Source organism: Diadema setosum, chromosome 4, assembly GCF_964275005.1.
Source record: "Diadema setosum chromosome 4, eeDiaSeto1, whole genome shotgun sequence".
Taxonomy (NCBI): Eukaryota; Metazoa; Echinodermata; class Echinoidea; order Diadematoida; family Diadematidae; genus Diadema; species Diadema setosum.
This window is the reverse complement of record NC_092688.1, coordinates 34,985,656-35,006,713: the sequence shown is the minus strand read 5'-3', so window position 1 is coordinate 35,006,713 and position 21,058 is coordinate 34,985,656. Positions and strand designations below refer to the sequence as shown.

The following is a 21,058-nucleotide window of genomic DNA, read 5'->3' as shown; positions in this document are numbered from 1 at the left end:
GAAATTTTGACATTTGTGGTCGATGTGTGATGACATTTGCGGTTAATCAGATTTTGACATTTGTGGTTAATCAGATTTTGACATTTGCGATCGACGTGTTACAACTGTATGACATTTGTGGTAATTTTGACATTTGTGGTTGACGTGTTATGACATTTGTGGTAATTATGACATTTGTGGGCTCTACAAGCCCCCTCGATCTAGGTGAGAGCATTCAGTGGTTGGAAGGTACAATATAATTAGTAGTTGCTCAGCAGCTCAGGCTAATGCAGACATAACACACACACACACACACACACACACACACACAAATGGCGCATGACATGACGAGATTATCACCTGCGAATTTGTTTTATTTGGTAAGATTCCCACTTTCTGTTCATGACCTTGATGCAATCTTATGACGACAATACTCAATCACGAAGGCAATTCATGATGAGGGTGTGTACACTGTTCTTCTTATGCTTGGCATACAGATGAAGTAGTGCTGAAAAATACATCTGACTTTCTACCCTCATTCTTACTACTAAATGAAAAATAAGATAACGCAAGAGAAAGAAAATTTCTGAGGATCAATCGAATATACCACATTGACATGTACTTTCAACACATCAACATGCATGTGCCAATTGAAAGAACATTTTGTAAATGTGTGTGCGTGGGGGGGGGGGGGGAGGTGGGGAGGGATGGGAATGTTCAGGGTAGTCGATCGTTGTGGTGTGGGGTTTCAATTTCCTCTGTCAAGCTGAAGAATCTCTGGGCAAAACCCTTGAAAGCAAAGAGTCCCCCCCCCCCTCCCACCAAGCATGTGATGTTTACTGTCACTTGAATTCTTCAAAGCAACACAATACTCTGACTTTACTTAAAGGGACATTCCAGACGATTTTCATAATTTCACATTATGTAGTACATAAATCGACAACTCCATGTATAGATTTGTGGAATTTATTGTGGTTCTTGAGCAGAGAAACAATACTTTCAAAAACCTTTAACAAATCACACTGAACAAGGATGATGACATAGGAGGTTCACATATTTCAGAAATGTAGCAGTGTAATTCCATTACAATACTGCTTGCTTGCGAGTTCACCTGTGTATAATCTATGCATGCCTTCTTCTTTTGTTCTGCTTCCTTGAGCCCCAACTCATGCATTCTTATGGTGACTCTGCTATGTCATCATCCTTGTTCATTGCAATTTGAGCTAAATTTTGAAAATATCCTTATTCTTCTTCCCAATTATCACAAATTCTGAAACTCTGTCCTTAGTATAACTAATTTATACTTGTTCAAATGTAAAAATCTGAAAATCATCCGGAGGTCTCCTTTAACTTATTTCTGTGGAAAAAAAAAAATCAGAAAAAGAAGTTTCAGAAAATTTTTACTAAGTGTGTTTATTTTGTTTTACATCTGATCTCAAAGAGACTGTCATAATACATGTGTTTTGTTTTCTTTCTTTCTAGAGGCAGAGAAGTTGGGATATTGACACACTGAAATCTTTTGAATACAGAAACTTCATGTGACAGATTGCCAGATTTGATCAGGGGATTACGACATATTCATTTCCATGGCAACAAATAATAAGTTTCTTTCCTATTCTGAATCACATGAGCAAAAATAATGCCAAATTGGGGGGGGGGGGGGGGGGAAAGAAATTCTCTCTAACTCCACAATGATGACACACTAGAGATAGAACCGACTTTCTTCGCCACATTTTATCAACTAACTGCAGTGACAGATAGATATGAATTTACCTCCAAATTCTTCTTTTTTTAATGTTTTTCATCAGCACAAATATCCATTGGATACAAAAATGTGTCTATGATGGTTATGATGGCTTATATTGCCTACTGAACACAACAAACTGATTTCTCCAGATGTTCAAGCATTCTTACAATGTACTATGTATACATTACTCCTTTGTTGCATTCTGTTCAATCCACACCAAACCACGTACACACTTCACAAACATGCAAGGTTTGCTCACATGGGGAAGGAAACCATTCACAGAGGCACTGCAGGAAAGGTGCAGCAGTGACATCATTGCCTTCAGGATGTGAGCAGGTGGACACTTCTTTGTTTTCATACCCTCATATAGTGAGAAATCTGAAACAATGAGGTTACTGTTACAGTATCAGGTCTTCTATATACAAGGTTTCCCTATGTTTTACTGCCTGAGAAGTTATAAGCAATGACTTTACACTTCAATGACAACATATCTGATTCTCTGTAAGAGAAGGCTTTGGATTTTTCACATGGAAATCTGCATTGAACAACATACTTCTTCATGTTATAATTCAGTGTGAAAGAAGTGCCAAAGTCACCATTTTGCCATGTAATTCACAGATATCCATCTGACAGACTGATGGTTTCTGTATCAAAGAAAGCATTCATTTCTGATTCTATTCAGATGAATTTCTTTGAATTTGTACAATTTCTTTGAACTTTCTTTGGATGTGTTCACAGCACCTAGTGTGTACCTTTGCACCTAATCCCTTTGTCCACGCAGAAGTACAGGATATAATGCTAAATGATTTCAAACCAGCACAACATGTACCTCCACATTTAGCTAATAATTTGAACAACGTAAATGATTTAATACCGTTCGATTTGACAAAGACACCCTGAAAACAAACAAAAGAAAAACTCCCTCGTCAAGAAATTCATGCAATGAAAGAAAGTAAAGATGGCCTTTAACCTGCCATGGCTATGAGTTTGTACAGAGAATCCCTTGTAAAACTCTACCCATTACCCATTGTAAGGATTAGAAGGTAATTTTATTCACAATAGAATTGCTATCAGACAATTCCCCGTGTCAACAAGAATAAACAAAGCGATCATAACCGACAGTTTTTTTCAGGCAGCAGAAGACATGGCAGGACCACGGATATTGTTCATACTCTTATCATGCCATCGATTTGAATTTCTCGCACACAAAGTCTTACTACAGAATATGTCACCATACTTGTGTGGGGCGGAAACAGTAGAGCCATTTTATTGTACTACACTGGTTAGTCAAATATCACACAGTGATATGATAAACATTCAGTTTGTCATCACATGTTAGCATACATTTTGTAATGTTTCCCCATAGGTAGAATATTCCTGGGCATGATTTCCCCTGGGTGAACATTTTTGTGTAAACAAAATGACAAACGGTGTAAGCAGCAGAAAATGCGACTATGGCTGGCAATTTGGGTACGCGCTGCGCACAGAAGGCACAAAGACAATGATGCTGTGCACACTACAAGTTGTGTGTAGGTAGCCAAATGTGTGCACACTGGATGCTGCAACAAATGTCTGCTACAGAAAATTTGAGTAGCACATATGGCCTGTTACTCCCAGTACTTTGACTAACCCATATAAATACGACGGATAATGACTTTTGTTCTTGGCGAGTCTACATAACGTTTCATCCTGAGCGTATGAAATAACATTTTGGAGAGTTCTCAAATTCCTTGTCATCATTTCAAACACTTTGGATGGATAACTATGTACAATGTATGTTCCATCCCACACAAGCCAATATCAATAAAATTCTAATTATGAACTGCTATTGTCTGGATGTTGACCCCAATGCTGATAGGGCAGCACGATCGTGTTGATTCCTTGTTTCTTTGAGGAAGCTTGTCTGTAAGTGCTCATGACTTGTGCTCATATCCTGTATGGTTAAAAAGAGAGAGAAAAAAAAAAACAACAACTACATATTGATCAGAAGAAGACCAAGTTTAATGGAAACATAAAGCAAATAATAATAAAAAAAAAAAAATCCAACAGCATTAAAGGGACGATATAGATTTGATTGGGATAGGACTTCAGGTTTCAAACATTTTTTTTTTTTTGAGATAATGAGAAGCCTCATATGAAATATGAAGAGCAAACAACTCTAAGAGGAATTCAAAGCCTTTTTGATGAAAATCGGTTTTAAAATGGCTGAGATATCCAAAAACAAAGTGAAAGAAAGCAATCCTTTTCAAGGTGGGTCCCACATTTCATTAGGATCACCTTGTTTTGGATATCTCAGCCACTTCAAAACCAATTTTCATCAAAAAGCTTTGAGATCCTTAGAATTGTATGCCCTTTCATATTTCATAAGAGGTTTCTCAATTTCTCATTTTTAAAAAACAAAAAACGGTTAGAAACCTTAAGCCAGGTTTCAACCAAAACTTTACCACCCCTTTAAACCAACACCTGTAGAAAATGCAAACACACTGAAACATTGTACAATGTGGAAACACAGTACCAACTGGCTGGGAGTAGTCATATTATGTCACCTGATTATACCATCACAAAGTTCATGCACCTTCACACACAAGGTGTCAGCTGATACCGTCCTGCTGTCCTACACCTCATAATTTTCCCTCAACTCAGCAAATAAATCATTTCTAAGTCAAAAGAAGCCATAAATCATATCAGAAGAATGTTATCATGTGATACTGGCAATAGCAAAATTCTACAATCCAGTGTCTGTTTAGAAGATGGAATACTGTACAGAATCTTCCCTGTATAATGGTTAAAAACTCCTTTTAGGTAAGATCCCCCCTCCTCCCTCTAATGTCTTTAAAAATGACATACATTTTCTGAGTCTGACTATAATTTTTCTTGGTACTAAAACTTGACAAATCACAAACATTTGAGGCACATAAGAATAATTGTAAGGAATAATAAAGATATGTATACACACATTTACAGAGAATACACACATTTTTAAAGAATAAAACTGGGTTAGGATCACATACTATTGACAAAGTATGCATATCCATGCAGTTGAGAGTGCAGAAGATTTGGCATTTGAACATAATGGGTCATTTCAAGCCGACACAGTATCATGCTTAATTCAAAACCACAGTTTCAAATTTCTCAGCATTCTGACTCTTTATCGTCCCTGCTGTGACAGCACATATCTCAAAATTATGAATTTTCAGAGGAGCAAAAAAAAAAAACTTGTTCATTTTCACATTTTTTGGCAAAACAACACCAATGTTGACATCAAATAATGTAGTAACATTCTCTTTGGATTACACTAATGACTGTTCCATATCAAAACTCAAATCAGTCTCGTTTATATATTCAAAATTGAGTTAGGAGGTTTTTCGATAAATGCCGATTCAGGAATCGAGATACAAGGTCTTGTCACCCCAGAGATGATATACAATTCCAACATGTGCTACACTTACTTTTTTACAATCTGGATCACATCTTCGTCCCTCAGTAAATGTTCTCGGCCAACTTTCTGGGGATTGTGTTTCACAGATGACCCCCAAACAAGAGCACTGTGACAGAAATAAGACAAGGAAAAGTAGAAATTACGCGGTGCGTAACATATGTCCCCGCCGGAAGTAGCATTTTGTAACAAAATGTGCAATATAGGTAAAAAATCAAGGTCAAAGGTCAAAGAAGTCAAAGGTCAAAATTCTGTGTAGAAGTTTTGAAGCCCTCACCTAGTGCTATCACATAAAGCAAACGGAATCGAAATTGGGTTAGAAATGGCGAAGGAGTAGCATTTTGTAGCCAACGTACAAAATAGGTCAAAAATCAAGGTCAAAGGTCAAAGAAGACAAAGGTCAAAATTCTGTGTAGAAGTTTTGAAGCCCTCACCTAGTGCTATCACATAAAGCAAATGGAATCGAAATCGGGTTAGAAATGGCGAAGGAGTAGCATTCTGTAGCAAAATGCACAATATAGGTCAAAAATCAAGGTCAAAGGTCAAAGAAGTCAAAGGTCAAAATTCTGTGTAGAAGTTTTGAAGCCCTCAACTAGTGCCATCATATAAAGCAAACGGAATCGAAATCGGGTTAAAAATGGCGAAGGAGTAGCATTTCGTAGCAACATGTACAATATAGGTCAAAAATCAAGGTCAAAGGTCAAAGAAGTCAAAGGTCAAAATTCTGTGTAGAAGTTTTGAAGCCCTCACCTAGTGCTATCACATAAAGCAAACGGAATCGAAATCGGGTTAGAAATGGCGAAGGAGTAGCATTTTGTAGCAAAATGTACAATATAGGTAAAAAAATCAAGGTCAAAGGTCAAAGAAGTCAAAGGTCAAAATTCTGTGTAGAAGTTTTGAAGCCCTCACCTAGTGCCATCACATAAAGCAAACGGAATCGAAATCGGGTTAGAAATGGCGAAGGAGTAGCATTTTGTAGCAAAATGTACAATATAGGTCAAAGGTCAAGGTCAAAGGTCACGACTGAAATTCTGTGTACAAGTTTCAAAGCTCCCATGTAGTGCTATCATATAAAGCAAACAGAATCAAAATTGGCTCATAAATGACAGAGAAGTAGCAAATTGAAGATTTTGATCACACACGGACGCACACACGGACACACGGACGGACACACGGACGGACGGACGGACACACGGACACACACACGTAAGGAGCCCGTTTCATAGTCCCCTGCTCGAACTCGTTCGGCGGGGACAACAAAAAGAGACCAAAAAAAAAAAAGCAAATGAAATTATAAAGAAACATGGCAAACACATAAAAAACACCAAAACTTTGCTTCCAGGTGAATAAGTTGCACTGTAATATATTCAATTGCCATTTCCTTCAGTGAAAGGTCATTCTACGATTTTGACACTTAAGAATTCATCTTCTCTTCAATGATAATAAAGCAGCATATTTCACAGCAGATACTACATGTATGTAAGAAACTAACAAATGGCATACACGCATGCTTCCACACATATTGCTGGCTCTTAGAAACCATAGTAATATAGCCCTTACAAGAAAGTCTGCACAATTTCTGCAAAGTACAACATAGTTCTGATACTTCTTCTTGGGTGAGAAACAAGTTGATGATAAATCATAGCCATTTCCTTACATATCATGTACCCAATGTTACATTGTTGCATAATAACCACAAATCTAGAGAAAAGAACACATAAGTATCTCGCTGGATTATGAATACCAGAGGAAAAAAAAAAAACAAACAAACAGAAGAGAACACTGCATTTCAATAACCACATCCAGATCAACATGATTTGGTTTGACCGCATGTTTTGACATGGACTGTATTTTTGGCATGAAACCAGAGTTTTTATGGAAGTGTGCAGTGGGGAAGTGTCTCATAGTATGCCAATCTGATAAAGATTTCCTGTTTTTTCCTCTCGGATATTGTACTATCATTGCAACCGCAAATATCTTTCAACATCGGTAAGAACAACTACCAAAGATTAGATCCCTACCCACAATATTTCCTGTTCAGTCAGCTGACAAGAAATCTATTAAAGGGGAAATCCAGTCCAAATATAAGTTAGTCTAATAGGAAAGAGTAAAATATTATGAGTTCAACGGTAAAATTGAAATCGGATGAAAAATAAGCAGGTTATGACATTTTGAAGTTTTGCTAATTTGTGAGGAAACAGTTCTTGAATGGTCAATATGAATATGCAAATGGCCAAGTGAGTATGTCATTCCCTAACAACTTGCCATATACATTGTAGTTTGTACATACAATTGTGAAATTTCCAGTTTTTCATTCAAATGCAATTATGCCCAAGGCTTAAATCCTGATATATCTAACTGATCACTATTCTGAAGTTATTCAACCCGGCATAACGTAATGTTTCAGACTTTCATGACAGAAACATTGAATTTTTATCATTTTTTTGTACATGATCAATGGAAATTTTGAGGTTATGACATGGTCAGCTCATTCATTTGCATATTCATATCCACTGTACACTGTACTGTTTTGCAGAAATTAGCAAAACTTAAAAATGTCTTAACTTCCTCATTTTTCATTCGATTTCAGTCAAACTTTTACAGTTGAACTCGTAAGATTTTACTCTTTTAGTAGACTAACTTATTTTTGGACTGGATTTCCTCTTTAAAGGACACACTGAGCCTACCTCCACCTCACAGTTGTAAGAGATACAGCCAAACCTGTCTATAGTGACCACCGTCTACAGCGGCCATCTGCCGTATGCGATCACTAAACACAATTTCCCCCAGGAGAAAGGCCATGTTAATGACCCCGTCTATAGCGGCCACCTGTCTACAATGGCCACTGTTTTCACCTCCCTGGAGTGCATGCTATAGACAGGTTTGACTGTATGACTAAAGTGATATAATGTATTTGAATAAATAAATTCTGAATACATTTCAAAGACTTAATTGCGTGGGGATTCACGGTTGACCGAATTAATTTGCCGCTAACCACGGTACATTCGAAATCCACAAATTGCGGTGGTCAGCGAATGTGTGCATCAAAGCATACGCTCCTTGGTAAGGGTCACCTTCACTTGAGATTGTTCAGCTGTGTGTGTACTCGGTGATAAAACTGTACATATTTCATGACAGGGATTATCAAATATATCTGAACCTGGTCAGTCTTCCTACTCTATGGAGTCCCAACGCAACCAGGTCTTTAAAGGGACTGCACAGTACTGGTTGAGGTGGGGATTCATGTTTTGAACATTCCTAAGTGAGATAATGAAAAGCCTCTTATGAAATATGAAAGAGCACGTTGTTTTAAGAAGGATTCAAGGTTTGTTTGATGAAAATTGGTTTTCAAATGGTCGAGATATCCAAAAAGGTGCTAATAATAAAAGGCGACATGCCACAACTTTATTAGGATCTCTTTGTTTCACCTTGTTTTTGGATATCTCAGCCATTTCAAAACCGATTTTCATCGAATAAACTTTTGATACCTCTTAGAACTGCATGCTCTTTGACATCTCATAGAGTGGTTTCTGAATATCTCGCAAAACGTTAAAAGCTAAATCCTCACCTCGACCAGAACTGTACACACCCTTTAAGGGACTTCAACTGATAGTTGCTTCAAGTACAGGCGTATATCAGAATGATTATCTTCTAGAGGAGAGCTGAGATTTCAAGGCTTACGCCAAACACTCATCTATCTATCTATCTATGCCAAACACTGCAGCAAAGCTATGCTGTCAAGACGAGTGATCTGCTTCCTGGACATTCATTTGTATCCCTCTATTCATCTGTCTATCACTTCGTCCCTCCACTTTGGTGCCTATTCATATCTACACATATCTATATTTTTATCTATCTGTCTTTGTCCCTTCATTTTGTCCCCTACCTTTATCAATGCATATCTATCTATCTACATCTATCTATATATCTATCTATCTATTTATCTATCTATCTATTTATCTATCTATCTATCTATCTATCTATCTATCTATCTATCTATCTCTATCTATTTATCTATTTATCACTTGTCCTTGTACTTTATTCCCTACCCATATATAAATGTATCGATATTTCTATCTATCTATCTATCTATCTATCTACCTAGCTTTCTATCACTATGTCCCCCAATCACATCTCAATGTCTCTCTCTCTCTCTCTCTTGTGTCACACTCACTATTTGAGTTCCTTCAGGATGGCTTTGTGCAGGTTGTTACAAAAGTCCTCTACTGAGCAGGCATCACTCTTAAGCACGATGGGGGCCTCGTAGTCCGGCAGCTGTCCCTTGGGTTTGGTGTATCTGGGCATGGATGGGGTAAAAGCAATTAAAGGTATTGTTTACTATTTGCAGATGAAACAAACACTCAGCTTTAGTGCTTCAAAATAATTGTAAAATATGAGTTAGGGATAGAAACAACCAGTGTAAAAATTTGAATCAGTACCTATAATTATTGTTAAGTATTGTTACATATACAAAATGTTAACAAGTACAATGTAGTTATAATAAAAAAAAAAAAAAAAAATCTAGACTAAACTGTCTACAATTACGGTTTATTGAGAAAAAATTGTGATATCTCCCTATATTTTTTAAATCAGTGCTCCCAAAAGTAAACTATACCTTTAACATTTTCTGTGCTCTGCTTCCAGATCGACATACACTGTATACTGCATGGATTTAGCAAGTTTAATTTTGCATGAAGTGGCAATAATTTGGCGAGTGGTTAAATTCACACTTGTGGAGTACAGCACTGCTCAAAGAAATGTACATATATGAGAGCACGTTGCTGTCACATTGGGATTAGTGTTTAATAATATTTTCTCAAGTTCTACAATTTGCGAAGAGCATCCAACTCCACCAATTTGTGCAAATGAAAAAATCACAAAATATACCTTATATGGTGTATATAGTAAACAGGTGTGCTTTCTTCACCTGTTGGCACATAGGTCTCATCAACTTATTGTCAGCGAAGATTGATCATTATCATATCAGATCTTATTGGCAATAAGTGAGGTATCAAGTGGCAATATTTGTAGGCCCTGTTTACATCTGTGGGTGGCTGGGAAGATCTTGTCAGAATGCATACATTAATAACATATTCCTGGGTCTGCATTAGACCACATGGGCAGATATACAAGCCTGTAAAATAATAGGGATCATAAATTCCTGCCAACCTGAATCTATTACCACACTGCCCTGTCATGGACTATCATTATAGCTATCATAAACTCGAGTGGCTCCATCTACATTATACTTTATGCATAAAAGATGAGATGATAAATAATCATGTAAGATAGAGATTACTGCAAAAGTACGAGCTATAGATATTTTCGCGCGACTAATTTTACGTGCTTGACCCAGTCAGAAGAGTTTTGCGTGTTTTTAATTCCGCAGAATCAAGATACTAAGAACGGGAACATATGGCAAGCAAGAATATTCGCATGCTTTTATTTTTGTGCTAGTTTCTAGTTGCGCAAAATGCGCGAAAATTTAAACACTGCAGAAATGTCCACTTTTAGAGTATCATTCACAGATATTCATATGACATAAAATCGTGGGGGAAAGAACTCGACTCACATCCTGATGAGGTCAAGGTAGGCCCAGATCTTCTCCAGCAGGTCGTCAAAGTTCCACTTATGGTGGGCCGAGATGGGCACGCAGTGGGGGATCTTGTAGATGATGTCAAGCTCCTGTACAGAGTGGAATACAGAAAGAACAGAGAGGACAGTCAGTTTACCTTTTGATTTTTTTACCCCACAGGTAAGAGTATTCAGTAGACAAGTGAATTTTTGTAAAGATGATTGGTTCATAATTTCGCCACTAGAAATTGACAGCAAAACCATATGTCCCCCCCGCAAAAAAAGAAAAAAAAGAAAAAAAAGAAAAGAGATTACAGCAGGTCCCTCTGCAATGATAAATTTAAAAACAGTGAATCAATCCAAATACAATTTCAAGTTATGAATCTATAACTTGTTACCGAGGTCTTGCAGAAAACCCCGTCAGATCTGCTTCAGTGGTCAAAGAGAAATGAGGATTTTTGTAGAACATCTCAGGAATCCCTTCCCTCCAAGTTCTGTCTATTGTGTTCACACATTGATATGCAGCTCCAAGAGCATCCAAGTGCAAAACTTGGAAGAATCACATCCATAACATCCTTCACAAAGATTCACATCTCTCTGTGACCACTTAACCACATTGAATGGGGTTTTCTGTAAAATATAGGTAAGATTTTTAGACCCTGTAATGGCATTCAGACAGTTTAGTCATATTGGAAGTTATCAATGCAAAACTCCATTTTTTTTTTTTTTTTGGGGGGGGGGGGGCACACTGTAGAGGAGCTACATACATCATAACACTCCAGTGTTCAATTATTTCATGGTGACTGCAAATCTGTTAAACTCAGTTCTCAGATGTTATCTTGCACAAAGTATCTTAAAGGACAAGTTCACCTTCATTAACATAAGGATTGAGAGAATGTAGCAATATTAGTAGAACACATCATTGAAAGTTTGAGGAAAATCAGACAATCCGTTCAAAAGTTATGATTTTTTTTTTTTTTTGTGCAGTCACCGCTGGATGAGAAGACTACTGCAGTGTATGATGTCACATGCATACAACAATATAAGGAAAATATAGAGAATTTCACAAAATTTCATCTTTTGAAAAAAGTACACATTCCCTTGACTTGTTACTGACATATGTTATGGGTAATATTATTCCCATTGCCTTTAGAAAGAGGCAAGTCAAGTGCTCTTTTATTATGCGAAAAAAGTGAAAATATGTTGAATTTTGTTTACATTTTTTTTATACTGTTGTACTCATATGACATCACGAGCCTTAGTAGTCTCCTCATCCACCGGTTCCAACACAAAAGTTTTAAAAATTCATAACTTTTGCATCGATTGTCCAATTTTCCTCAAACTTTCACTGATGTGTTCTACTAATATTGCTGCATTCTCTCAATCCTTATGTTAATGAAGGTGAACTTGTCCTTTAAGTTGTGAAACCTCAATCATCAGAATCATGATGCCATCAAATCTATGGCATTACCTCCCACTCTACCACGCCACATGCCCATCAGGAAATGATCAAGAGGCAGCCTGGGCTGCTCTGAAATAAACATATCTAAAGCTTCTTGCAGAAAAAAAAAATATTACATATGGGAAAACCATGTTATAATAAGCCTGCTTATGGTGAATGTTTATAATGAGGTACCAATTATAATGAGGTAAAATCGGCAGTCACTGAGAACTTGATATGACAGAGTTTCCCTGTATTGTGTTTTACAATCTGGCTACATTAGAGAATAATCTCTCCTAAAGTGATGAGTGACATAATGAAATCCTGTGTGAAAACGGGATCATTTCAATTGACCACTTTATCAGAATGCTGACAAAGTGTACATACGGAGGTCCAGGAGACCCATCCTTATCAAGCAGTAGCCAAGAGTAAATGACTTTCTGCCTCAGGAAAGATGATTGCAATGCATTTCACGTAGCAACTGAACGACGAATTGCCCTACATCGACGTAAATAAGCACTGAATTGATCAGTGTTTTAGTCGTAGCCATGATAAAAGAAATCATGGGCATACGTACATATTTATGTCCGAAATAGGGCAATTGTCAATCAATTGCAAAGAAAAATATCTCGATGGAAGAATTTCTTGAATTTGAAGAACTTCACGTACCTCGATGGAAATCTGGTCGATCTTGTTCAGGACGTAGATGCATGGGATGTAAATGCGGTTGCCCTCGATCACATCGATGAGGTCGTCTGCCGAGGCGTCACTCCTGCCACAATGGCAACAACAAATTAATGTGCGACGTTATACAGATATTGCATTATTACAGATGTAATATAAAGACGTTTAATCCCATAGAAGTAATATTTTCCCCAAGAGACTCTATTCAATCTTTTTTTTTTTTTTTTTTGGGGGGGGGGGGATACATAACTCCCAAGGGACTGTTAAATGTTACATCACTACAGTAGACAAGGCAGCATTTGTGATATATGGTCTACACAATGGCATATCATTTCATTCTAGCTTCATCAGCAACTAGTCAAATCCTGGAACTACATTATCTGATGTCACATCACTGCTCATGATAAAATCATTTCAACCTTGCTACATCAGTTGCATCATGGCATTATGACCAATCACCAATCAGTATTTATGGAGACTACATGTATATTAGAAGTCTACTCAATTTTCTAGCAAGAGTTGCTATCCGGACATCTTTTACGAAATGGGGACTGGGATAATTCTCCTAATGACATGCTGCACTATCAAGGATGCCCCTACCTCAGTGTGATGTCGGCATTGTGGATCTTATACTCAGACAGGATGGTCTTCACTGTGTCCAGGTCCAGGGAGGACTGGGGGCAGGTGGATGTCAGATTGATGCCGCCCTTGTCTTTCTTCTTGTAGCCGATATTTGGGGGCTTCTTGTTCAACCTTGGAGGAAGGGGGGGGGGGGGGGTGAGTGGGAGGGCACAGCATGGTTAAAAAAATATTGTAGCATACTGCATAGGGTAGTAGTCAGAGTGGAACTTCCAAATCTTGAAGGTAAGCACTTTTACATCTATCCTATTACTAATGTAAAGAGCTTGTGGTATTGTCGGGTGAGAATGACAAGGGCGTCAAGGTGTCTTGTGCACTATGGATTTAGTGGCAACTTTACGCTCTTATCATCCTCAACCGATGATATGTGCACTATATTACGTGGCTGTGGCTCTCGTTCAATGATTTAAACACTCATGAAATTATGAAAAGATTCAACAAAAAGTACACTTTACAATCAATGTCTAAAAGAATATTGACAAGAAGTGAAAAGGAATGGTAGTTAATGACCAAGACACTAAACAAAATCTGTTGAAGTCCAAGGGTTAACATTCAAAGGTAGTGACCCACTTGTATGCAATGAATTATCACTAGATGCTGTCATGACCTAGGAAGTAAGAGTTATTACAAATGTAGGATACAAACAAACACACATTGAAGTCTCATGCCATCAGAGTTTTGGCAGGTGTTTTCCTTATACTGCATATATACAACTCAGATTTCTGTAACCACGCGATACTTACCTAATGCCGAATCCTTCCAATTCATGCTCTATTAACTTTTTATGCTTCAGTGGTTTGAGGACGTCGAGAACTATCAGGATCAAGCTGCACGTTCTTGCAACTGCGTGAAAAAGCGCAGAAGTAAAAACACAGAGATATGATTATACTGTCATATAAGTTTACAAGGCTATGGCAGGTCAATAAAACGTTATTGTGCATAGACAATGTCATATTCTAAACTACATGAAATCTCTTTGTTAGATGGATATTAAATTATCTTTGTTTGTATCTGCATTTAGTTTATTGAATTTCACCATATCTATAACAGATGAATGGACAACATCTAAATCAACACTCGTACACTTTCCAAGTATGTTTAAATACAATTTGACATTTCTATGTGATTTACAGCCTCAATAAGTATCTTATGCAAGGGGGATAACTATCATTTATTGAATGTCACACCTTTGTTCTCAAAACATCGTTGTCTGTACAACATCATTGTTCCTAACCTATCACTGTTTTTAAATAAATGATGCCTTCTTTCACATGATAACAAAGGATGTACAAAGATGGTTTTTAACACTTGCCCCTTATCTCTCACTGCACTTTAATTTATGCCTTCTTTCATTTGATTAACACACAGGATGTACAAAGTTTAGCAACAATGGTTTCTTGATTTTCCTTCTGACTTGTAAATCATGATGAAGCATTAACCTCATGAACTACACAGGACGTCCCTCCACATTTGTTTTGTTTTTGTTTTGCTTGTTTTTATCTTTTCAAAGATCAGAATCAGGGCACCATTTCAAAAAGCTACCAACTAATGCGTAATGTTGCAACATTTGCAGTTTCTGTGAAAGCAACCATGCAGCAACCAATCAGAAGTGAATATTTGAGTCATCACCATGGTGAATGCAATAAAAACAACATTCAATCATGGCAGATGCCTTCATGAAATGGACACTTGATATCAATATGTGAAGGATGGAACACCTTCATCCCAAGACACCACCTGTCCTTCTCCACTACTCACCTGCTATGACTTGTCTTCCTCTTCCCTTGCCATCTTTGGCCCCCTCGATGATACCCGGCAGATCGAGCAGCTGTAACCAAGGAAAATAAGAGAGTAGGAAAATAGATAGACAAATAGATAGATAGACAGATAGATAGATAAATAGATAGATAGATAGATAAAGGGTCGATTAAAATGAGAGAGAGATAGAAAGACATATATGTTAATAAGATGCATAATGAGATGCTGATGAGCTATTGACTCACAGAAAAAATAGGAAACAAGAAAGAGAGAGAAAGATATGTTCATACCAATTCATGAGCATATTCTAACAATAAAAGGAACAATAGAACAGACAGGGAACAAAATATGGAAGAACAGTTGTGTGTATTGCATTAACTGCTACAGATAAGTGAACATTGTTGAAGATATATAGTACACATTAAGTCTTGTTGTGGCTGCTTTTAGCTGACTGGTAGCAAATTTGCAATAGAAGTAAGTTATGTAATATACCACTGATGAAGTCACCACTGAAATACTTTGATCCAAACTTTTGCTATATTCTGAAAACTGTCACATACTTCGTGCTTCAATGAAAGAGTCAGTAAATTTCAGTAACTCCCTTCATGGATGCTAATATTACAAAACATAACTAAAACAAGCTCAACAAATGGTAAAATGTTATCAAATGATTATGTAACAAATACACAACAACTTTGGAGAATGACAATGACCCTAGTTCGATATCTCTAAAATCTTATTATTTAAACCACTCAGAACCAAAATAAATGAAAATAACCTGCCACTGGTAATTATAGTGTCAAGGGTCCCATTGCCATGGTTCAATCGTGCACCAAGTATAGTCTCTTTCAAGAAAAGATAGCACATGCATACAATCAACAAGATCTTATTTCCCCTGCAGGCTAAAATCACACATACTGTTGTGATTGCCTGCTTGTTCTGGCTCTCTGATAGACACATCTTCCGGTGCCATCCCGGACATACCTGGATCTTTGCCCCCTTGTACCGAATCACTCCAGGTACTGTGGTCAGCGTCGTGAACTCGTACGCTGCCACCTCGGAGTACACACCCGCCAGATTGCTGAGAAGAGTGGACTTGCCGACTGATGGGAAACCTAGAGAGGAAAATATTACTATTACTATATATTAATGGTATTTGAATAAATATTACAACTGTACTTATGTTAATGGTATTTGAATAAATATACTATTATAAATGGTTTGCACACAGGCTGACTGTGTTAAAGATTGGATTTGGGACAAGACTGAAATTGATGAAGGAATTCACTTGCTTCACACTTGTACTTGAAACAACAACAAATGTATGAATGGAAAATCATATACAGTTGAACCTCTATTATCCGGCCTCCCTTTATCCGGATCTCTCTATTATCCGGACGCAATCTCGCCGTGATTTTTTTTAAAAATAATTACGGGAAGAAAGGGGGATTCCCAACTCCTTGAGAACTCCTACCCAAACACACATGAATTACATATTACTTTCAATATGAAACATACATTGCATCAAATTTCCTTCCAAATTGCCTACCTTCAGACATTTCAACATCCCGAAACATCCCCAAATGTAACAACGAAAAGGTTGCAGTATACACATTACTACATGTGGTACTACAATGGGCTACATCAGTACATGTGTATGTATATGTACATGTATAAAGCATTGAGTCTCCCGTATCCGGCCAAATCCCTTATCCGGATGAGCCCCGGTCCCGACTTGTCCGGATACGAGAGGTTCAACTGTATTGCATTCTACAGATCCATATCATTCACTCTGAGCCTGGATGTATTAAAGGAAACCAAAGCCCAAAGAGAAATGTGGATTGAGTGGAAGCATAAAGGGAATTCCACAAAAATTCATTTTTCATGAAAATCACACATTCCATCAACTTGATACTGAGATATATATGCTAAAGGGTAGTAGTTATTCACCCTGCTTTCTGAAAGCGGTTAGTCAAGTGCTCTTTCATTATGCTAGAAAAGTGAAAGCATGTTGAATTTTCTTTAAATTTTCTTTATATGTTTGTCCACACATAACCTCTAGTAGTCTCCTCATCCAGCCGTTCCAACACCAAAACTTTACAAATTGATAACTTCTGCATTGATTGTCCGATATTCCTCACTTTCACTGATTTGTTCTACTAATGTTGCTGCTTTCACTCAATCCACATTTCTCTTTGGGTTTTGGTTTCCTTTAAAGTTAACTGAATAAATGAAAGTAACAATATTAGCCCATACTACAAAAACGAAACTCCAGATGCTTGCTCACACCACTCAGTCATTAGACATCAAGTGCTACCCGTATGTTAAGTCTAAGATAAATCTGTCTAGATATGCCAGCTAGCCAGCACATAAAAATGTACACCGTTTTAGATAGTCCTACTAAATTTTGCAGCCATGAACTCACCAACAAAGCCAATTCTAGCATCACCTGTCTTTGCGACATCGAATCCTGTGATGGTACGAGACAAATGCATTAAGACAGTCAATTAGTTGTTTTTTTTTTTTTTTCATCATTTGAAGAAGGGTACAATTCATTTTTTTTCTCTCTCCCCGATCCCTATTTTCTAGCCTTGTTTGCAAGAGGTTTCAATAAATTAAGTCCATTCAATCTGTCACAAAGTCTCAGTCAAGGTATAATACATACATAGCTCACAATGATAGTCATACAAATTTATGTTATGATTGTTATTGCTTCTGCCAGTACTTTTCTCTTTGATAACTAGTTCTGCTACCCATGATAATACAAACTGTCATGTGGCTTACATTCATGAGCGTAAGAATGGTGTGGTATATAATGATGATAACGACAATCACAACAAAAACACCTTCAAAAAATAATTGCAATAATAACATCAATATCAACAACATGTATAATCATGAACAAAATAGAGAAGAAATATCTGAGATATGTCCTCAATTTACTATGTACATACCTTCTCCAGTACCTCCACCACCACCTCCTTTTGGAGAAATAAGTTCCCGACGCAGTTTAGCCAGCTTGGCTTTCAGCATGCCAAGATGGCCGCTGGTAGCCTTGTTCTTCTGTGTCCTGGCCATCTATGAATATGACAGACAGAGAAAGAAGAGGAAGGGAGGAAGAGAGAGAGGAAAAAAAAGAGAGAACATAAGGACATGTTAGCAGGGTGCTACACTGTACATAACCTTTTTTATCACTTGCCCAGTGGGGCAAGCAGATTTTCAAATTGTTTCAAAACACTTGGCCGAACAGGAATTTTACTTGCCCCCCCCCCCCCAAAAAAAAAAAAAAAATCATTAAATATATAAAGTAAATAATGCAAAAAAAAAATCACTTGAATGTCAAGGTCTTGATGGAAAAAAGAAAATCATGTTGATAAACAGCACATGACTCCAGCAAACAGCACACAATTTGAGCATGTTGCAAGCTCTAGAATGTGTGAAGTATTAATTACCACGATTACAGAAATTGTAGAAAATGTGTAATGACTATGTACGAGCGAGCGAGCGGTCCTTGAAGCTCTAGGGTTGAACATACTCCCTGCTGCTATTGGCTATCTGAGCTGTATTTTGCATGATTTTCTTGCATTTGAGACAGAGGAAAATTGCTATGTTTGATATCATTAATTAGCAAAATGGCTAGTTGTAGGCCTACTCGCGAGTCGTAGATCTACTGCCACTGCACTGGGCAGTGCAAGTGGCACCTGATTGAGCCTGTTGAGTGATTATCATCAATGATGATCATCAATGAATCGACTGCATGAATTGGTAACAGTTAATTTACAATCTGGACTCCTTACTCACTTTTTCAAATATTACATTATATACCCAAGAGTGTAATTTAGGTTTTTGGACAATCTAATTATATGAAATTCGTAAAATTCGGACGCGTATTTTCACTGCACTTTAATAGTCTATGATTGAGTCACACAAAAGTAAGTATATGGGACATAACAACGCATGCATGGCCGATACACGGGTCCCGTCATCAATGCATCAAGACTTCAGTCGCTGTCAAATGAAATCACCAATATTGTTGACCAGTTGGGCTTACCTCTGCCTCTATTTCTGCAATCCTTTCTAAGATGCCCATTTCTGATATTCAGAACAGCAGAAGTCGTTAAAATGTGGAAAATCAGGACCAGCAATACGTAGCAAGGAATCACTCGAATGAATGAGATTACTGATCGCGGGCGGGCGCTTGGGATGGTGCGCGCGGTGTGCGCCGTGCATGGTATGTGTCAGTATTCGCGACCAGGCGTGGAGGATCCGATGATCCGATGACCTTCAGGTGGCGCAAGAGATCCATCCATCCAGGCTGAGACCATCTCTGGTCTCAGCCTGGAGCCGTAGGGTGGGGGGGGGGGGGGGGATGTAGCAGCACTATAAAAACAAAACGACCCAAAACAAAACAAGCAGCATTCCTACCTGGGGATCAGCTAGTATTCATTCATGATACACATTTTTGTTCAGTTAAAACAATCAATCAAACAAACAAACAAACAACAAACATTTCTAACGGCTATTCATTGTTCCGCGACATGTAAGTAAAGTTCAAACCAACAACCCATTGTAGCCCTATCAATTTACAAAAACAAAGTGAAATCATTAGAAGAATGTGCTAAAGTTCTGTGGCTAAAACTAGCCGACGGCAACTACATGTACAATAATGGGTCAAACACTGTTAATGGGATGGTATCTGAATGCGTGCGTAACTATTTTAAGGACACGTTAAACTGAAAAGTAATAGGTTAATAAATGCATATATAATACGTATAATATGTATATGAATTATAAAAAAATAATCATATCCTATACAAAAAACAAGAAAATCACAAGTGTACATGGGCATAATCATTATTTTCATTATTTTTTTTTTGAAGCATAGGCATATTGCCCACCAAGGCAGATCTCCATTTAATCTAAAACAACAACAACAATAACAACAACACTAGAGGGCACGTTTAGAACTATGATTATATGCCGATTCATGAAAATGCAAGTTTGAGGAAAACTGCATATTGGTGCAGAAAAGATATAATCTGTGTACGTGCCCTCTATAATAGCATCTTGGATCTAGGCCTAGGCCTATATAATACGTGATATATAACAAAAAAAACCACATATTCTATAATTAAATTGATGCGAAGATAAAATTCTGGGTATTACGTTGAATAAAAATAACTAGCACAAACAGGACGCATTTTAGGTCACCGATGGAGCACTTTTAGTTCCTCCAGAAGGCATGGAAAACAATTTGCCATATTGTTTTACCACTAAACACTGAATATGTGCCTTTCTTGAAAATGTAGATCATATTTGTCCGATTTTTCTCCTAACATTCTAAATCACCAGGATCTTTCTGCATTTGACGAATGCATGATGATGTATATGTTTTGGTAGTTTTTCCAGAACCACGAGGCCTACATCGGCTTATACTTGTCAGTGCAAACACGGCAATGGTCACTGATCTCTCCGAGCGTAAGTGCCATGGGATGTTGGATTTTTAATAATTGTGTTGTATACATTTATAAGTCTAAATTAGTTGTAGTTTATAATTCATGTCCTGTGATTAATTTTGTGATTACATTTCTGAATAATGTTTATATAGTGTTTATGTGTAAGACTTCAAACAAAATTAATTTCCAAATAGACAATGAAGATTGAAAATGAAGTAGTTAAGAGAACATAAAATGTAACTACATGTATACACAACCCTGTCGCTGTCGTGCTTAGCACGGCCTATGCATGGTCGGGCTAATAAAAATGGTGCGTAGGCCTATGTCGTCTTGGAAACTGGTAT

At 37.4% G+C, this 21,058-nt stretch overlaps 1 protein-coding gene across 1 annotated transcript; it reads right to left on the bottom strand.

Moving 5' to 3' along the window:
- Positions 1 to 5,171: 5,171 nt before the first annotated feature.
- Positions 5,172 to 19,396, bottom strand: LOC140227182 (developmentally-regulated GTP-binding protein 1). Its single transcript, XM_072307611.1, has 11 exons — positions 19,310 to 19,396; positions 18,213 to 18,336; positions 17,684 to 17,728; positions 16,243 to 16,373; positions 15,259 to 15,328; positions 14,244 to 14,343; positions 13,462 to 13,614; positions 12,847 to 12,949; positions 10,735 to 10,847; positions 9,337 to 9,459; positions 5,172 to 5,271 (listed from the first exon to the last, which is right to left on the bottom strand). Exons 1-11 carry the CDS (start codon positions 19,346 to 19,348, stop codon positions 5,172 to 5,174), a joined length of 1,101 nt encoding a protein of 366 aa, XP_072163712.1. The 5' UTR covers positions 19,349 to 19,396.
- Positions 19,397 to 21,058: the final 1,662 nt, after the last annotated feature.

Bases quoted from the DNA above. Each gene is read 5' to 3' on its own strand.
- LOC140227182 (XM_072307611.1), bottom strand. From the start codon at position 19,348: ATGGGCATCTTAGAAAGGATTGCAGAAATAGAGGCAGAG. The intron at 13,615-14,243 runs GTAAGTATCGCG...CCTTCCTCCAAG, and splicing joins TTGGAAGGATTCGGCATTAG to GTTGAACAAGAAGCCCCCAA. The intron at 9,460-10,734 runs GTGAGTCGAGTT...ATCCATGCCCAG, and splicing joins TACCTTGACCTCATCAGGAT to ATACACCAAACCCAAGGGAC.